Source organism: Cryptomeria japonica, chromosome 10 (assembly GCF_030272615.1).
Source record: "Cryptomeria japonica chromosome 10, Sugi_1.0, whole genome shotgun sequence".
NCBI classification, from domain to species: Eukaryota; Viridiplantae; Streptophyta; class Pinopsida; order Cupressales; family Cupressaceae; genus Cryptomeria; species Cryptomeria japonica.
In genome coordinates this window covers 24,366,926-24,388,262 of record NC_081414.1, presented here as the reverse complement: position 1 = coordinate 24,388,262, position 21,337 = coordinate 24,366,926, and the positions used below count along the sequence as shown (strand labels likewise).

The following is a 21,337-nucleotide window of genomic DNA, read 5'->3' as shown; positions in this document are numbered from 1 at the left end:
TTCAAATTCTATATATTTTTTCTATACAAAACCTTTTACCACAAGTCTGGCCTTATATCTTTTTTTGCATCCATGCTCTTCCTTCAGCTTGTAAACCCATTTGTTTGGTAATGTTCTTATACCTAAGGGCAATTGACCTAAGTCCCAAGTTTGATTTTGTATGAAAGAGTCTATCTCCTTTTTCATTCCTTGCTTCCACTTCTTTCTAGTTTCTACCTACATCACTTCTTCACAAATTTTTGGTTCATCAGAATCAATTAATAATACATAATACAATGAAGGAGATTATCGTTTAAGTGGTCTACTTATCCCTGTATATCTACTTGCATAAATTTAAGGTACCTATTATTGTTCTATTTGTTGAACATTTTAATTTGTTGGCACCTCTGGAATTACATTTTTGTGGATTTCATTAAGCATCGTATATTCCATGTTTTCGTCTTTCTTTCCCTACAACTGGTCTTTGTGCATGACCTTTTCATTGATTATGCATCTCTACTGCTATGATTTTGTAATTCTCATAGTCTTGTAAATGATAACCAAAATCTTAACTCTAGATCCAATAAAAGTACATTTTTGGATTTTGCCTCAATCTTTGTTCTATTTTCTATGTCAATATGGACAAATGCTTCATAACCAAGAGTTTTCATAAATGAATAGTTTACCTTTTTTCTTGTCCATGCCTCCTCTAGAATACCACCATCTTGGGAACTTGAAGGCCCTTTGTTTATTAAGTAAACAACACTATCCACAACATCTACCCAAAATTGTAATGATAATCCTACATGCAATCTCATACTCCTTGCATGATCCATGATTGTTCTATTCATCCTTTCAAACAAACTATTTTCTTGTGGTATTCCTAGAATTGTCTTTTATCTACAAATCCCATGGTATGAACAATAACTATCAAACTCTTTGTTGTAATATTCACATTCATCATCTGATATAAGACACTTCCATTTATTTCCTATCTTATTCTCAACCAAAGCTTTCTATTCCTTAAAAGTATTAGATACATCATAATTTTTGTGAATGAAATAAACCCAAGTTTTTCTAGTTGCGTCGTCAATAAAAATAACATAATAATGATAGCCACCAAGAGATGATACCTAAGCTAGTCCCCAATCAATGTACAAGCTCTAACATTTCATTGTTCTTTTCTTTCCCAACTCCAAAAAATTTCTCTTTTGTTTTCCGCAAATAAAATTTTCATAAAAACCCAAATCAACTTGCTTCAAACTTTGCAATAAAACCCTTGAATGGAGAATCTCCATCCCCATCTCACTCGTGTGTCCAAGCCTATTGTTCCATAATGATGTATCTATTATTGTGGAAGCTAAAGAAATAGATAATTCAAAATTACCAGTACATAAATACAATGTACCTACCTTTTCTCCCTTGGCTATTATAAATAAGCCTTTAATGACCTCCTACAAATTGTAAGTAAATATAACTATGCAACCTTCACTTCCTAATTGTCCTATTAAAATTCGATTTCTTCACAGGAAAATATTGTTACAGATTTGCAAACTTTCATATGCATATTCAAAGTCTTGCAACATTAAAGCATTCAGTATATAATTATCTCATTATTTATTCAACTTTTTAGGTTTGAACAAGTACTGCGCTAATAATTGCCAATTAATTTATCTAGTTTGAATTAGCAATTTCTTTAAAAAAATTAAGACTCATTTCCAAACATGCATATTATTAGACCAATTAGCAAGGTTTTTTCAATCTATGAATAATGTGTTGCTGATGGAGAGTATCATTACAACCTGTACATCCCATATCAGATCTATACCTTCAACCACGATATTGAATGTGACAAACTGTGTAACCCATTTTAGTACTAAAACTGCAAACTTTGTATCATATTTCTTCCTGAGCTCCAAAGCTGGTAGTTACCGACTCAGCATTTTAAATCATTTACAATTGTATCCTTACGTTTTGTAGGGACTCCTGCTACACCATGGCCCTTGTTTCTACTTGTAATTGTTAGCGTGGACAATTCTTTTTTATTTTCTTTGCAATTTGATTTAGCCTTGCTCTTCCCTTAATTTTCAACAGATTTTTTAAATGATTGTCTCCTACAACCAAATCGCCAAATCGCTTTATCATTTGAATTTGAATGGATTCGAGCTATTTGCCCGTTTAGGATTCTTTTGGCATCCTTTCCTAAATCTACTCAATTACGAGCTTTTCCTTTCTATCACCTCATTTAGATATTGTAACTTATCTACACCCTTAATGATTTTTCTAGAGGCGAACAATAGTTGAATTTTTATTTTATTTTTCAATTCATCATTATTTTTTATAGAGAAAATTTATATTCTACTTGCATGCCATCAATCTTGTTGGCTTTTGAGTTTCTAATATTCTATTGGCATCCTAATATTCAAATTTGCATTTAATGCTAGATGCTTCTTCAAGTACTATGAAGTTTGGTAACTATTTTTCTATTTGGAGTGTTTGGATTTTGTGTTAGCATCTACAAATCTCAAACTTTTCAATAGCCTTTTGAGTATGTTTTCTCTTCCTTCTATGTCGTCTCATTTGAATTCTTCTGGTGCTTGGATTTTGAGGTTTTCTTTCTACAATGCAATGGTAATTTGTTGTTTCACATTGCTTTTTTTATCACTTTGTGTACTTTCATTGCTAGTGGCAATTGAAGTTCACTTTCACTTGTTCATTCAACATTATCCTCTGTATATGCATTGGGTCTCCTTTTTCTAGATATAAAGGCGTGAAAGTTGAGAATTAAAGTTTTTAGTTTTCTTCTTGTGTGGCTACGATTCTAACCACTTTCTATTCCTCTAAAGAATTGCCATGCTTCTTTCTAGGTTTGACTATGAAAAGTGGTGGTGAGATTCTTTTGAAGTTGATGATTTCATGAATTTAGAAGCGCGATTCAACTTAAAAGTTTAAGTTGATAATTAAAGTTTTTAGTTTTCTTCTTGTGTGGCTACATTCTAATCACTTTCTATTCCTCTAAAGAATTGCCATGCTTCTTTCTAGGTTTGACTATGAAAAGTGGTGGTGAGATTCTTTTGAAGTTGATGATTTCATGAATTTAGAAGCGCGATTCAACTTAAAAGTTTAAGTTGAGAATTAAAGTTTTTAGTTTTCTTCTTGTGTGGCTACGATCTAACCACTTTCTATTCCTCTAAAGAATTGCCATGCTTCTTTCTAGGTTTGACTATGATGAGTGGTACTAAGATTCTTTTGAAGTTGATGATTTCATGAGTTTAAGTTCCAAAAATTTTAAAAGCTAGTTAAATGAATTGTAAGTAAAAAAATAAAAATAAATAATGATTGACAAGTACCAAAAAAAATTAAGCTAGTGGAACAATTTCTAGCATTATTAGCAACATGGCACAAACTTCATGTCATAATGGCATACATTAATGATGCACCCATAGTTGTATTGTAAATGTCACTTTTACATTGTCCTCACTTACCTTGTGTTACAGTGGAAGTAGCAACAATATAAACCAAGCTCGGAAATAATGGTCTTTTCAACCCTTTTTAAATTTCTTTAAAAAAATTAGTAGATTGTATAATTTGAATTGTTATATTTTTATATAATCTATATACTATACTTTAAATCATTAAAAATTTATTATAAACTTTTAATTTATAATATTAATATATATCATTTCATAATGATCATCATAAAAATACATATTAATTTTTAATATTTTTAAGAGAATATAATTATTTTTAATTTTTAGAATTTTTAGCAAGATTACCTTGAATTTCTTTAATATAGATATAGAAACTTAATCTAAATTGTCACAATAAACTGAATTTTTTTTAGTTTATAACTAAAATTAAATTATATACATTGTATAATTTTTGAATTTAAATGTAAACAAATTGAATATTAGAAGTGTAATAGATTTTTTTAATTTTTTTCTGCTGTTTATTGACATTTTTAGAAATTATGTTTCCTCTTAAAAAATACTCAGTCAATTTAAATTATACAAAAACATATATATTTTATAATAATAATTAAATTATTTATAATACTTTATTAAAGATATAAAATTATATTTTTTATGCTTAATATGTATAATTAATAAAAACCATAAAAATATTTAAATATAGAATATTTTACATAGGATCCTTCAAATGACAGACATTTAAATGATCAAACTGTCATAAACTGTCATAAAATTTTCAAACGACAGGTAGTGGGTGACCCTTAAATTCGAGGCCTGGTCTAAACAATTTGTTAATCTAACTAAAATTGAAGATCATAGGGGATGGTTGTTCTTGATTAATACATAGTTTACAAATTTTTTGCCTTCTTAAACTAGGGTGGATATTTACCATTTTTGGACATATATGAGGTGATAAGGGAATTGGTAAGCTGTTTGTCACCTTGGAAGCACGGATATCCCAGCGTCAAATTGCAACCAAATCTTTGAGCAATCAAAAGGACAGTTGACAGGGATCAGAATAGAATATATCTAGATTCTACAATTATTTTTTCACAGCAAGATTCTTTGCTACAGCTCCCAACTTATAGAGGTATGCCCAATGATTAGATATGGAAACAATATATGCTCCTAGAAGAATTCTTTTCTGTTGCTGATGCAACCTTATTCTTAGATTTTAACTAACAGCATCTTGTTAGCTATGGAACAAAAAGAAGCATCCCAAAATTTATCACTGGACAAACATTACATGCACTAAAGATTTTGTAACCCCCTCTAATCTTTGAACTTTTAGTAAGCTCTTTATACCAAACCTTGATCATTACAAACCCAGGAAATGGACTCTTCAAAATACATTCTATTCAATTAAAGTTACATGCAGTATTATGAAGGGATGACAATATTTGAAAAATTTGGAGCTCAACCAAAGAGTAATTTAGTTAAATGAAGTGAGGGAAAAATCAATCCATTTATTGAATTTCATTGTAGCCTGGCCACAATGACACTGAAAACCCTGGGAAACAAAAAGAAAACATAGGGATGGCATAAGTATGCAGGACAGCCCATAGGGATCAGAATAGAATATTTATACAATACTTTTTTGACAGTATGACTTTGCTATAGTTCCAATTTTCTACAGGATGTCCAAAGATTAAAATACGGAAACAATATATGCTCCTAGAAGAATTATTTTCTGTTGCCGTAACCTTATTCTTAGATTCTAAGCACTTGCATCATGTTGTAAAATCCTTTGTGGCTATGGAACAAAAATAAGCAAACCAATATTTCTTGCTCCGGCCACACTCACTTCATCACATGGACTAGAGTTTTTGTAACCCCCTCTGATCTTTCTTAAACTGTTGCAAATTATGCCGGTCATTGCTTCAACTTCAACATCTAGAAATGAAAATAGCTTTCAGGTTTAGTAAGCTCCTTATACCAAACCCAGGAAATGAACTCTTCTAAGTGCATTTTATTTAATTATAATTAAACAGTATTATGAAGGGATGACAATATTTGAAAAATTTGGAGCTCAACCAAAGAGTAATTTAGTTAAATGAAGTGGGGGAAAAATCAATCCATTTATTGAATTTCATTGTAGCCTGGCCACAATGACACTGAAAACCCTGGGAAACAAACAGAAAACATAGGGATGACATAGTATGCAGGACAGCCCATAGGGATCAGAATAGAATATTTATACAATTCGTTTTTGACAGTATGACTTTGCTATAGTTCCAACTCTCTACAGGATGTCCAAAGATTAGATACGGAAACAATATATGCTCCTAGAAGAATTATTTTCTGTTGCCGTAACCTTATTCTTAGATTCTAAGCACTTGCATCATATTGTAAAATCCTTTGCGGCTATGGAACAAAAATAAGCAAACCAATATTTCTTGCTCCGGCCACACTCACTTCATCAAATGGACTAAAGTTTTTGTAACCCCCTCTGATCTTTCTTAAACTGTTGCAAATTATGCCGGTCATTGCTTCAACTTCAACATCTAGAAATGAAAATAGCTTTCAGGTTTAGTGAGCTCCTTATACCAAACCCAGGAAATGAACTCTTCTAAGTGCATTTTACTTAATTAAAATTACATGTAGTATCATGAAGGGGTGACAATATTTGAAAAAATTGGAGCTCGGCCAAAGTCTTTTCAATTAAAAGGAAAGGAAAAACATCGATCCATTTATTCAATTTCAGGGTAGCCTGTCCACAATGAAACTGAAAATCCAAGAAAATGAACAGAAAACATGTGTGGCATAAGCATGCAGATGCAGATGCCACGCTGACAAATTTCGCAACATAAAAAACAAGTTATTTTACAGTTGTAAACTACAAAAATTCAATCAAACCAAACCATATTATGACAGCATATTTGACATTATAGCCGATATCCAACATTATAACTGGTCTTTTATTGTTCATTTCCCTGACTCTCTTCACATTAAAGTTTCAATTTGTTTTATATGAGTTTCTGAAGTTAAATTTCCCGAAAAATATATTTGTGCTCATTACAGAAGGAACAAGTACATATGACAGCACCGATTAAAAAAAAAAGTACATATGACAGCAAAAATATTGATGAAATTGCTCTGTAATACAGGAATGGTGAGGCATTCTATCCATGCATGTTTTGAAAAATAAGAATCTTCAATGAAGTTCTCGTTGTATTTGTGCTGCCACTATAAATCTTGAAACTAGCAAATTTTGTTTGCACATGTTCACGGCCAGCACAAATAGAAAACACTATACCTCCATAAAGATTGTATTATCTATTATAACAAAAGTCACGGTCAAGAGATATCAATTTGCATATGTTAACGATTATCATGAATATTGATGATGTATGCTGTCAATGTAAGAAGTTAAACAAAAAAGCATTGCAGTTTGAATGATTAAACCTTGGAAAGTTCAAGAGCCAGAATTAAATCAAGAGACCTAGGATTTAAAACGGTTACTTGTCCATTTTAACTTTGCCACTGAAATTAATTCAGATCACAACACACAATATGGTCACAATTATTGCAGTATGAGTATCGATCACATTATTGAAATGAGGAGTGCAAAAAATACAAACCATGCATCTAACTAGCGCAATAAAAATGCAGACAATGCTATAATGTTGAAGAGACAATTATCTCAACAATAGAGGAGTACTTAAAAAGCACACTAATTAAAGTCAATGAAATCAGACTGAAATATACTCTATCTATGACACAGACCAAACCATAAAGATATTAACAAATGTTTCCACGTAATATCTGGATGGAGGAAAATGGAGATATTTTAATCAATTATGCAGATAGCACAGATTTAATGTGGTAATTATCCAGGCAACTGGAAGTAATGACTACCGTCCACAATTTTTGCTGAGTTCTGCTCTATTATCAGTTAAAAAGTATGTTGCTGATCATAAATGGCCAGTGTATTTACTTTTTTGACAAAAGAATCTCAGATTCTGACCACATTGATTCACAGACGATTAGAAGATAGAACTTATGTTGACCATGTGACTGATAAAAATACAAGAGGCAATAACAGGAATATTTTGTATCTTGCACGATAGCTAAGAAGTTATGGAATACTTTTTAGTCTTAGTATGTTGAATGTTTAAAATAATCACAAACGGACTTGCCAACCATGTAGAATTCTTATGAATTTGCAAATAACGTGAATGAAAAACAGAAATAAATGATTCTTTTTTATCAGCAGAACCTTGTGCACTCATCAAACAAAAGCTTCAATATAAAAATATTTTAAACCTAGTCAATTGTATCTCAACTTGCAAATTTCTGTGCAACCATTCCCAATTCACTAAATACATCTTTGAACTTTAAACTGTAAATTATGTCTGATAACATAGGAATCTGTCAACTGAATATATGACTACAGTTAATTCCCAAATTCACAGCATTATATTTTCAGTTCGCCTTTGCCTTTCTAAACAAGTGTCACGTAAAACCATGAAACGACCTCTCAAATGCTTATAAATTAAATACTATAATCAATAGCAACATTTGAAATTAATTATATATTAATATATCGTAGAAATTAAGGATTAACTATATAATAGGATGTATCTATAGCTAACCTGAGACTTGTTCCCTGATCCTTGATATCAGTCTCCCTTCTTGGAAACAGTCTGTTTCAAAGATGCATACAGGATGTCCGAAGACAAGGAAAGGGACTTGTGCTGTCACCTTCACATGTCTCTCAAAACCTCTTTAAGAAACAGCAAACTTCCTGTAGTTTTTAATTATCATATAATAATATGATATGTTATTTTCCTGTGCCAATATTCATTTGAAAGATATAAACGGGAGAATAATACGGTAGTAATTTTGCTTGAATGTACAGGCATATTTTATAGCAGAGAATTTTATCATCCACGTACAAAGTGGTACTAGTAAGAATAGAAAACAAGAAAAGGGATTAAGGTGTTAGTACACGCATGCCGGTATTGGCATGGTGTAATGGTTAAGTTGTTGTGGTGTTGTTCTTGCCATCAAGGTTCAAACCCTGCTGGGGCGCTATTGTTGAACATTTATATTGGGGATAAGGTCCCCCATTTGTGACCTCAGTTCATATCTCCAGGTCAAAAGTGTTTACCACTTCAAAAAATTTATACAAAAAAAAAGAAGCAGTTGAGTACACACCCCCAATAATTAAGCTGCTTACAAATTAAACCAAAAATGTAGAGACAGGATAGACTTCCGCTTCTTTGCCTTCAGTCAAACTGAATATTAATGAAGCTTCCAGTGGTAAATTGACTGCTGCTGGCCCCAGTTGACTATGCTGTGATTATCAAGGGATTATGTTGTGACGATTTTATATCAATGTAATAATTTAAGATCTATGATCTGTTTTTGTCATTTTGAGGATGATTTGGATTTCTGCTATTTACCAGCATTACCAAGGTAGCATTTTTGTCTGCCCTGTTCTGTGATCATGGATAAAGGAAATCTCAGCATTTTAATTCACGGAAGAAGTGGGGATTTTGAACAGTGATTATGGCACTCCTTCCTCAAGCCTAGTTTCCCCTCTCTGCAATGATATTAATAGTTTTCAGGTTAATTCTTTTCGCTGTTCTTTTTAACTGTTTGTAAGTTGGATTTACTATGTATGGACCATTGGTACTCTTGATAGAATACAAGTTCGCTTCCATACCAGCATGCAATAAACCCTATGGGTTTAGGGAATGGCATGCCAATGGACTTTCCTCCCCAACTGCAATTGGCAGTAAATCTGGTGACTTCAAGTGACACTAAAAAGAGAGAGAGGCTGAAACCAGTGATAGAAGATATTACTAGAATTAAATCACACCTCACCACTCCTTTATGTTCCCCCGAGTATGCTTCACCCTCCATTACCACCTGCAAATAAGGAAGATGCTCAAACTTCTCCTCAGGCTATTTCACTTGTACACAGAATATGAAAAAATAAAGAAAGATCGCAACAACCTGAGCAAAGTTGGGTAAATTCAAGAACAACCATCTCAGTACCCTTTCCTCCAACATTTCAAATAATACAAAACTCCTGTTCAGAATTCTCATAAGGTGGGTCTGATTAGTGGTTTGGATGATCTTCAAGAGGATGTTCCAGATTCAGGACAGCTGTACAAGTGCATCTATGACATGCAGTAGGAGTCCTCAAGCAGCAGAATCTGAAGCAACATCTCACCATCAATTCTTCCATGGAGGAGCAGGTGTGGATTGAGGGCCTTTGACTGGATCTTGTTGATGGTAAGCCAACAATTGGATTTAGGATGGGCACTGGTACAGGCTTTAATCCTGCTAGTCTTACTATCCTCTATTCTGGTTTATTTCCGTCTTTTCTATGTTATCGGATGGTTTTTTTGAGTTGATCAGGGGGCATGTCCCAATATTGTTAGTGATAATTTGTTAGTTTCTAGCCATTTCAATGGTAATATTTACCTTAAAGGCACTTATTTTATTTCTGATAGGACGACTAGTGTCCCTGTTAAATTTAGAACCAGAATAGAGCAGAAAACACAAAATCTTAAGAATAACAAGAACACAAGAGACTTATCCTGGGAAAACCCTCCACTTGAGGGTGAAAAACCCAGCCCACACAAATATATTCTTTATTTATATTTCAGAAATAAGTACAAATATTGATAGTCTCAGATTACTATCAATTTATCCTGAAACAAATACGATTCCCGTTCAAAAGAAGTATCATACAAGACTTAGAGAAATCGATCAATACAACTCTCATAATATATCTTCACAAATAATAATAAATCTGAAACATGACTCAGTACATAATAATAATAAATCACAATTCTGAAGAAATTGTATATGTCTGCTATAGACTTCTTTGAAGACAAATATTAACCTGCACTCAATAAACAATCTGCAAGTGGAAGAACATTGAACAAAGGTAGACAACACAATATATATAACACATCGAATATCTGGGCAATAAGACTCCACGCAGGGATACAAAGAGTTGCATATGAAACGGATCGCTTATACCACCAACAGCCACCTAGGCACTCCACCGACAACCAACAAAGCAAGACAAAGTCCAATTGATAGCCAACGCAGCATCAGTAAACACGATGGATGGAATTCCAAACAATTATTGAAAGCCATTGATAAATAAAATAGGAGCGATGCGTAATAATGAAGAACAGTGAGATGAAGAATAATAACTGCCAAGCCATGAAAGTCCAGATGACACTTGGTGAAGCACGAACAAAGGGAAACTGGAACCTTTCAGTCACAGTTACATAGCAGAACCATACAACACGATCTCTATCGCAGCTATATATTTCAACACTCCCTCTTAGCAAAAGAGAGATCTTCAATTCGTCATCTCATGACAGATACAGTTGAAAAACTCGGACTCGCCACGGACTCGGCAAACCAAAAATTTGGACTTGGACTCGGACTCGTGAAAGACTCGTGAAAGACTCGGCAAGGACTCGGCAAAAAAAAAACCGTAGTTTTACAAAAAAACATAAAGAAATTAATGCATTTAGAGAACATAAGAGCCATAATTGAAACATTACACATGTCACATACTCATAGTTTCAAACTTTCAACTCTAAAATGTATAATACCAAGATTTCTTCAATGCTAATTATGCTTTTATATGGAGCCTAATCAGACTCGGAGGTTAAATTTTCCCTACTTCCATCGACGCAATTTCCCCCCATATTTTTCGACGGGGGTTTCGGGGCAACGCCCCCAAGTTGGGGTCAAGGGGCATCGCCGAAAGATCCTAAAATTTGACTAAGTCTGGAAAATTGAAGAATCCTCCAAAAACTAGATTTTGCATTATAACTCCTGGAGGTTCGAAACCACTCTCAAACATCCTGACAGTATATATGGAATATAACTTAAAGTCTGGAATGTCATCTTGATCTTCAAATGCCCTGAAATTTGGCTAAGTCTGGAATGTCTTCCTGATCCTGAAATCTGACTAAGTCTGGAAAATTGAAGAATCCTCCAAAAACTAGATTTTGCATTATAACTCCTGGAGGTCTGAAACCACTCTCAAACATCCTGACAGTATATATGGAATATAACTTAAAGTATCTTTCTTCTTTCTTATACTTAAATGTTATATTCCATATATGAATCCTGACGGAGAGACCTAATTTTTTCACATGTTAAACTCAATTTTAAAGCTTGCATGACATTTTCTCTGGGTCGCACGAGTCCATCTGAAAGACTCGCGAGTCCATGCAAAAGACTCGCGCGAGTCCTTGCAAAAGACTCGCGAGTCTTTCAGATGGACTCGCCAGGCCTCGCCTCGCGAGTCCTTGGCGAGTCGACTCGTGGCTCCCATGGACTCGCGAGTCCGTGGCGAGTCCACAAGTTTTAAAACTATGATACATACAACTACAATCAAAGAAAGTTAACAGAGTCTCATCACAGATTTTATTCAATAAAGTTGTTATCTCATCATAACAATATTCACCATAGCTACTCCTAGAGGGTGAATGAAAACAGAAATAAAAATCATAAAGTCATACACATGACTTCCACCATAGCTACTCCCAGAGGGTGGAACAAGGGATCTCACCTCAAACTTCTCTCGCAAAGAAGAACTCATTAACCAAGGGATTTCACCTCGAACTTCTCTCGCAGAGAAGAACTCATTAACAAAATCTTCAAGACAATGAGGCTCCTGAAATGTCAGACTCCCTCTAAAGCTGGACTAACAGGGTCCTTCTGAAGCTGAAATGACAGGCTCCCAATGAAGCTGAAATGTCATATTCTCATTTTAAAATAAGAAACCTTCTGAATTTACATTAGACCTTGGCTCCTCCTGAGGTGTCCCTATGTTGATTTCAGCAGAAGAAGGTAGATGAGAAGACCCAAATCTGCAATCTTGAGCAATGTGACCATATTTGTCACACCTATAACATTGAATGTGGGATAAGTCCTTCTTTTTCGGTTTTGAAACAGGATCTGATTCTCTGTCTCTATCCCTCTTTCTTCTTTTGCCTTTTTCCATAGAAGAATGAGTAACAAGGACTTGATTTTCCATATCATGATGATTACGCCCAATACCTCTCGCCTCCAATCTGCATTCCTCTTGAATACAATCAGCTCTCAACCGATCAAACTTGGGTAGATCATTTCTTCCACTAATACCTTGAATGAAAGATTCCCAAGAGTTGGGAAGTCCATTCATGGCTAACATCACCAAGTCTTTATCAGCAAAAGATTCTCCAATTTCACTGAGTTGATCCTTTAACTCTGTAATTTTCATGAATTATGAAACAACTGATTCTTCTTTATCCATTTTAACATGCAGCGGTTGACGTCTCGGGGCTAGAGCTCTGCTGGTGTTGTTGAATTCGTATAGGTCCTTCAGAGTCTGAAACATTTATTTGGCTTAGCCATAGTCCTATTCTTTCTCCATTGAACTTTCTTTGCATCAACAAAAGGTTCTGCAACATCTTTTGAAACATAATCAAGGAGATCATTCTCTTCTAGAGTAATCAGAATTCTAAATTTCCAAGAAGAGAAATTTGATGATCCATCTAGCCTATCTTCTACTTTCAATCCGTTCACCATTATGAATGACTTAGGCAAACAACTGAAAGAAATAAAGAACTTAAAAATCTGGTTCTGGATCGATCTTCTAGACTTGCTCTAATACCATGTTAAATTTAGAACCAGAATAGAGCAAAAAACACAAAATCTTAAGAATAACAAGAACACAAGAGACTTATCCTGAGAAAACCCTCTACTTGAGGGTGAAAAACCCAGCCCACACAAATATATTCTTTATTTATATTTCAGAAATAAGTACAAATATTGATAGTCTCAGATTACTATCAATTTATCCTGAAACAAATATGATTCCCTTTCAAAAGAAGTATCATACAAGACTTAGAGAAATCGATCAATACAACTCTCATTATATATCTTCACAAATAATAATAAATCTGAAACATGACTCAGTACATAATAATAATAAATCACAATTCTGAAGAAATCGTATATGTTTGCTATAGACTTCTTTGAAGACAAATATTATCCTGCACTCAATAAACAATCTGCTAGTGGAAGAACATTGAACAAAGGTAGACAACACAATATATATAGCACATCGAATATCTGGGCAATAAGACTCCACGCAGGGATAGAAAGAGTCGCATATGAAACTGATCGGTTATACCACCGACAACCACCTAGGCACTCCACCGACAGCCAACCAAGCAAGACAAAGTCCAATCAATAACCAACGCAGCATCAGTAAACAGGATGGATGGAATTCCGAAAAATTATTGAAAGCCATTGATAAATAAAATAGGAGCGATGCGTAATAATGAAGAACGATGAGATGAAGAATAATAACTGCCAAGCCACGAAAGTCCAGATGACACTTGGTGAAGCACGAACAAAGGGAAACTGGAACCTTTCAGTCACAGTTACACAGCAAAACCATACAACACGATCTCTATCGCAGCTATATATTTCAACACTCTCAAGGTAGCTAGATGGTTTCCAACTCATCATAAGGCTGTATTGCTCTCCTGTTTGTTTTAAGGCACCAAGACTGCTATCTTCTGTTATCATCTGTATTTTATTCATCTACAACTTAGTAGCCAGGTTCGCCTCTACCTGGCCTGATCCGGGCCTGGTTTGCACTCAGTCCAGGTACCAGTCCGATCTTCTGAGGGTCCCAGCAAGGTGTTGTCATTTGGCGCTAGATTCAACTAGGACAAACCTGGCCGAAACACCTCGAACCCATCACAAACCCCGGTGTCCAATGACCACTTTTAGCATATTTTTTTGCAATTTTTTAATTGGTTTTGTTTGACTTTGACTGGGCACCCTCCTCAACCATAAAAATGACCTCTAAAACACATAAAACACCAAACCAACTTGTTCATTTCTGGCTGATCATAGATTTTTTCTTGTTGGATCAACATAGGAAGTTGAAGATCGATCTTTGAAGCTTCAGCAACAATTGCATCATCATTGATACACATTTGTAACTCTTCATTGGCTACCAAGAAGACCATAGAAGGATATTTTTGCAAAGAGGTACATTCTTTTCAATTCTATTCCTCCATTTTTGTTTTACAAACATGAAACAAATTCTTCACTTTGTTCAACAACAATTGCATCATCATTCATACACATTTGCAACTCTTCATTGGCTGCCAAGAAGACCATAGAAGGATATTTTTGTGAAGAGAAGAGTTATTTTCAATTATTTTCCTCCATTTTTGTTTTACAAACATGAAACAAATTTTTTGCTTTATTTAACTATGTTGTTTTCATTCTTCAATGAATGTATCAAAGATTTAAAAGAGCTAGGGTTTCTATATCGATTTTTTGTATTCACTTTTTTATTTTTGTTTTGAATGTGTTCACAAAATTTCTTACCATAGGAATCGCAATGGCAACTAGTGCTACCTCCACAACTCAACCTAAATTTAAAACGGATCCAATTCTCCACTATGGAAATATGTTGAAATGATACAAACAGTCACAACCAGTCCCAGTTGGTGGGGATTACATTTGGAAATGCAATCTACGAAACCCGGGGATGCATCCCCTACCTGAAAACCCCCGTCCCAGTCCCAGGGACGTTTCGGGGACGGCCAGGGGATGTCCCCCCCCGTCCCCAAATTGCCAGAATTTTGAGGGGACGTCCCTGAAACGGGGGACGGCTAGGGACGGATTGGGGACGGCTAGGCGTCCCCCACATCTAGAGCTAGGGAAAAATATTAAAAAAAAGTCGTATTTTCAATTTTTTTTTAATTTTTCTAACATGGGCCCTCTATATTGAAAAAATTTAAAAAACGACTATCAATTTTTTTATTATTGAATTTGAATAGTTATGAAATCAAAATACGACTGTCTATATTTTATTATTTTTCTAACATGGGCCCTCTATCAAAAATTAAAAGGCAACATTAAATTTATTAATTCATATCAAATATTTATAATTTTAAATTAATTCATATTATAAATTTTAAAATTTATAAATAGAAAATTAATTAAATAATAAATATTATACTTTGCTTTTTCGTATTTACTTAGTACTATTTTGATTTCCATATCGCAATTGACAATGAAACAATATGGCAGTAGTGTGGCCTTTGGGCATTTTGTATGTTATTTCTTTAATATCTATTATGATATGCATATTGACAATGTGAATGAATTGAAATTCTGAATTATGAGTGCATATTGAGTATTGAGTCTATTGATAATGTTGTATGTTCGATGTTTGCATTATAAAATGTTTTCATAGTATCATACACATGCTATATCCATGTTTTCATATGAATATAATGTATAGATGCATGCTTTATCCGTGTTTTCATATGAATATAATGTATAGATGCATGCTTTATCCGTGTTTTCATATGAACATTTAGAATTTTCCTATGTATTTTAAATTTTCCCTATATTTTATATAGCCGTCCCCTTTGCCGTCCCCCCCCGTCCCCAAATTTGGCAAAAAAAATTGCCGTCCCGGAAACTCGTCCCCTCGTCCCGAAAACTTGGGGTAATGTAGAATGCAATGGATGTGATAAACAATAATTTATTTTTGGGTGAAAGCCCATTTGTATGGAACACCTGGAAAAGGCATCAAAGCTTACCTTGGAAAGAACGGTGTACTTGTGCCATCAGAGACAATGATAGGATATATTATGGAGCAAGAAACAAATGAACGGGAAGCCCGTAAATCAAGTCACCCGTACATATAAAATAATCAAAGGGAATGCAGCCCCCATCTAATCCCAATATTGTGGTAGAAAACCACCCATTTTTTGCCACTCCACTTTTTCAAAGTGAACAACCCACTGTAGTCAAAAGATCAAAGGGACCTTCAAAAACTACATTTCAAAATGAGAGCGAGACACAGACGATCAACATGTAGCAAGATGTATTTATGCAAATGGGTTGGCTTTCAATGTTGTTCACTCACCGTATTGGAAAGAGATGTTGAAAAAAGTTAATGAAGCTCCACAAGGGTACAAGAGCCTAGGTTATGAGAAGTATGTGGCACCTTATTGGAAAAAGAGGTCAAAAAGGTTGAAAGCTTATTGAAAACCATAAGGGATTCATGGATTGAGACAAGTGTGTCCATTATTTTAGATAGGTGAAAAGCTTCAAAAAATTGTCCCTTCATCAATGTCATAGTGGTGTCGCCTAAAGGGGCACTGTTTTTGAAAGCTATGGATTGTGAAAGGCAAGTAAAAAATGGACAATTTATTGCTGATATTCTTATTGCAGCCATTGAGGAAGTGGGACCCCATAACATTGTTCAAATCATAATGGACAACACAAATAAATGTAGAGTTGTTGGGTTGTTGGTTGAGGAACAATATCAACATATCATTTGGACACCTTGTGTCGTCCACTCAATCAATCTTATGCTACAAAAGATGGGGAATAAAATTGATCGGATCAAACATATGTATGCAAAGGCTGGGGACATCTAAATGTTCACCACCAACAACCATAATCTTCAAAGAGTTTTTAGATCATTTTCAAAATTGGAGCTATTGGTAGTGGCAATGGCACTACTTGTGGTTCATCTAATGTTCCTACATCATCTAATGTCAATGATGATGATGATGAAGATGATGATGTTGATGATGTTGATGGATTATGTTGATGATTAAAAGTTAAAACTAATTGTAGAACTTGATATTATTATTTTAATATTGAAAAAGTTTGAATGATGAGTATTTATTATGCATGTTTTAAAATTTAAAAGACATTCAAGTTTATGGTGGTTTTGTTGTTTATATGATGCTATGTGATATTCTAATCTTATTTCATGGTTCTAGGCTACATATATATATAATGTTTAAATTTTTTGTACAAATGAATACAAAACGAACCAAAACCCCAAAAAACAATTAGCCAAACCTACGAATTGAACCCTCGAACCCGAACCCGAACCAATACCAAAACTGGCAACTTAGTTTGAAAAGAATTTACAACAATAATGTCTAGATTTTAAAGCATGTTTTGGCTCACATTTAAGATTTTATTTTCTCTTTTCGTATATGTAGTTAATCTTGACTTTATCCCCAATAGGTAGTGTTCTCATGGGAAATGTCCCCACTTGTTTTCTATCGTTTCTAAGTAGGGGGCTATTTTCGAGTGAAGGGCATGGGGGCAAAACATCCTCCCCTATCCTTATTTATTTTTTATTTAAATTTTTTTGGGACATCCTAGGGACACTCACTCTACATGCGGGATGCCTCCAGCTGACTCCTCCAAACACTCCAAGTTGTCCCCAACATCCCTATGACACCCTAGACATTTTTTTGTTATCAGGCGAGAGTTTCTAGGAGGATGTGACAGTTGATTCTAGCCAATTTTTTGTTGCCAAATAGAGCTTTTGTGCCCATGTTTTACAAAACATGTAAGTTTTTCAAGTTGTGGGGTGGACAAGAATGCAGTCTACGAAACAAATACCAAGCAAGCATTGGAACAGTTTTAGTCAACACTTGATATGGCACATCTACTGTTTTGGTATTTTAATTTGTTTCGTTTTCTGCTTCAAGTTTATTTACCCAAGGTTTTCAAGAAGTATTATGAACAAATTGCTGCCAAGGGTAAATGAGTGTAAATGCCTAATTTTTGTAAATGTATGTAATGATTTTATTGAAGAAAGATATTTATTTTCCAAAGCTTAATTGTATCGCTATAATGTAGGGATGGGTGGTATGTTTAAAGGTGGCTTATGCTGTCCACTTGAGTTATTTATTGTATATCTCCTTACATTTATCAAATTATTTCTTGAATTTTGCTCAAGGATGAATTTTTGTGTACTTCTATATTATCATTAGTTCAATTTCTGATCCAATTAAAGTAAAGAATTATTTCATGTCATATTGTAAATATTTCATTTCTACAAGCATTATTGATACATTGCTGTATTGTGTTCTCAATTATGTATTCATTATTCAGTTTTGTACACTTCGTGTATATATAAATATATAATTCTATATTATCATTAGTTCAATTTCTGATCCAACTAAAGTGAATAATTACTTCATGTCATATTGTAAATATTTCACTTCTACAAGCATTATTGATCAATTGCTGTATCGTGTTCTCAATTATGTATTCATTATTCAGTTTTGTACATTTTGTGTTTTCAGGAAGGAGGGATACAGGAATGGGTTATATATATAAGACATTCCTGCATCCCTCCTTCCCGAAAACTCAAAGGAACACTGCTAGTAGGAAAGCACTGGTCATAACAGCAAATAATTTCCCATCAAGACAACAAATGCTTATGCATTTGGTAAATTATTCTAATAAATTATGATTCCTTCTTGTCCCATACTAGTCAGTATGGGGTTGCAGAATGATGAATTTGTGGGTACAATTGTTAATTAAATTTTAAATCTCACAATAATGATCATTTGATTCAAAGTTTGTTGAAATGGATCTCAGGTTGTACGATTACAAAGGCTAGCGAAGATAGATAGCAACCAAATTTGGATTATTTGTGATGGCAAGGTTTACCCTTTGTAATGCTTCTTTTTTTGCATTTCTCTTCATTTCTCCTATGAGATCCAAAGGAATACCCCCCTAAGTTTAACAGAGCCTACAGTGTGGAAGAGTTGCAGCAAGTCTTGTTGATTGACCTAGGTCCACTAAAAATTTGTTGATAAATCTTCATTCAACACATGCTTGACATGTCTCTCGGAGTATTTTTCTCAGTAGATTTGTAGAATTGCAAGTGAGCCTAGAGCACCAACAATCCCCATCCCTCTATTGCCTAACACCCTAGACTAGGCTATGTGCCATAGCCCAAGGCCCCAATGCATTGACTAAGCCACACAGTAAAACCTAGTTCACCTCATTAAAATTTCAAATCCTACATTCCAAAGCCAACCCTACTGGAAACTAGCCATTATTCTGTTAATCAGTATGGGGCTGCAAAATGATGAATTTGTGGGTAGGATTGTTAATAAAATCTGACATTAATGATCATTTTATTCAAAGTTTGTTGTAATGGACCTCTGGTTGTGCCATTACAAAGGCTAGCATATAAGATAGATAGCAACAAAATTTAGATTAATTTTGTGCCGTCAAGGTTTAACCTTTATTTAATGCTTTTTTTCAAGTTTAGAAGAGCCTAAAGTATAGAAGAGCTGCAGCAAGTCTTGTTGATTGACCTAGATCCACATGCAATCTGTTGATAATTCTTCACTCAACACTTGCTTGACATGTCCCTGGGAGTATTTTTCTCAGTAGATTTGTAGAATTGCAAGTGAGCCTAGAGCACCAACAATCCCCATCCCTCAATTGCATAACACCCTAGACAAGGCCATGTGTCATAGCCCAATGCATTCACTAAGCCACACGGCACAACCTAGTCCACCTCAATAAATTTTAAATCCTACATTTCAAAGCCAATCCTCCTGGAAACTAGCCATTATCCTATTAGGTTGTGTACCAAAAAAATCAAAGTGAGCAACTATGGACATTTGTTCATAAACATTCTTAGACTTAGGTTATTAGAAATCAAGTAGCATCAAATCAAATTACACATAAAGATGCCGATTTACAAGATCTCAAAGCTACATAATGTTAATTTTAAGCAATCAGATGTTAATCTTAAATAATCAGGTTATAACAGAACAGTAACAGCAATAAAAAACACAAAACAAGACACACAAATACCATGGGGAAACCTCCCTCTTGGAGGTGAAAAACCCAGCCACAAAGTACAATGTGTATTATCTCAAATGTAGGCAATTACAAGGCAAGTGTGCTTATCTCAGATTGTTGTTCAACCAGCAAGATAGCAGATCTGAATTCCTCTTTATATGATAATGGAGATTGCAGCCCTTATCATCAGCATCAAATTCGCTCAAGGCAAGTCTTCATTAGCTTCACAAGATCTTGATAGCATCATCTAACAGCCAGCCTTCACACAATGGATGAGGAGCAAGTTCGCACAAGAGAGAGAGAGAGAGATCGCCAAATGTTGGAGAGCAGATTACATGTGTTGAAAGCCTTAAGAATGATTCGCCTTGTATGTGAATTGATTCATTATGCTATGCAAATGACTTGCTTATATGCTTGACTTGTGGTGTCAAGTCTCAAGTCGGCCTGCCTTGTTAATTTAATAATAATATTATGTATATTCTCCAAATAGGTCTTGACCTATTAAGACGTTATTGCTCGATTGCCTTTACCACACGCTACATGAGTTTGGGCCCAGCCCAATTACATAATCGCTCAAAATACATATTGGGCCTACCCTATCTACAAGTTACATTCAATATAGGACCACAAGTTACATCGCCCAATTAGGGTCAGACCAAATTAAAAGTTACATTTATAGGGCCTGTCATATCCACAAGTTACATTATATATAGGTCTTGCCCAAGCAAGACATAATTACAAGTTACATGTATTTGGGCCCAGCCCTAAGTTCGATTTACATAATAGATAATACATGTGTATTTTAATTTGTCATTGACAACATTAAAATACAATAGATAGGTATCCGAGCTAGATACTATTTCAACACTCCCTCTTAGCTAGGGAGGATATCTGCCACTTGTCATGATCCATTTATGACTTTCATCTTGCATTGCCCACAAGACTGAATGTATAAGCTTCATAGACTAAAACTGCAATAAAACACATAAATATCATGAACTCATTTCATGATGTCCATCTTGCATTGCTCGCAAAGGATGGATCCACCTTGCATTGCCCGTAGAGGGTGGAAGAGGTCTTGCACCTCAACCTTCTCCCAGAGAAGAATACAATGTCACCTTGCATTGCCCGCAGAGGGTGGAAGAGGTTTTACACCTCAGCCTTCTCCCAAAGAAGAATGCAATGTCACCTTGCATTGCCCGCAGAAGGTGACCCCACCTTGCATTGCCCAC

At 34.6% G+C, this 21,337-nt stretch overlaps 1 protein-coding gene across 1 annotated transcript in view; it reads right to left on the bottom strand.

Moving 5' to 3' along the window:
• Nucleotides 1–7,687: 7,687 nt before the first annotated feature.
• Nucleotides 7,688–21,337, bottom strand: part of LOC131076747 (uncharacterized) — a 40,090-nt gene continuing 26,440 nt past the window's right edge. Inside the window, exon 3 of the mRNA XM_058014069.2 lies at nucleotides 7,688–8,196. Coding sequence (XP_057870052.1) covers nucleotides 8,167–8,196 — 30 coding nt within the window. The 3' untranslated portion in view covers nucleotides 7,688–8,166. The remainder of the gene's footprint in view (nucleotides 8,197–21,337) is intronic.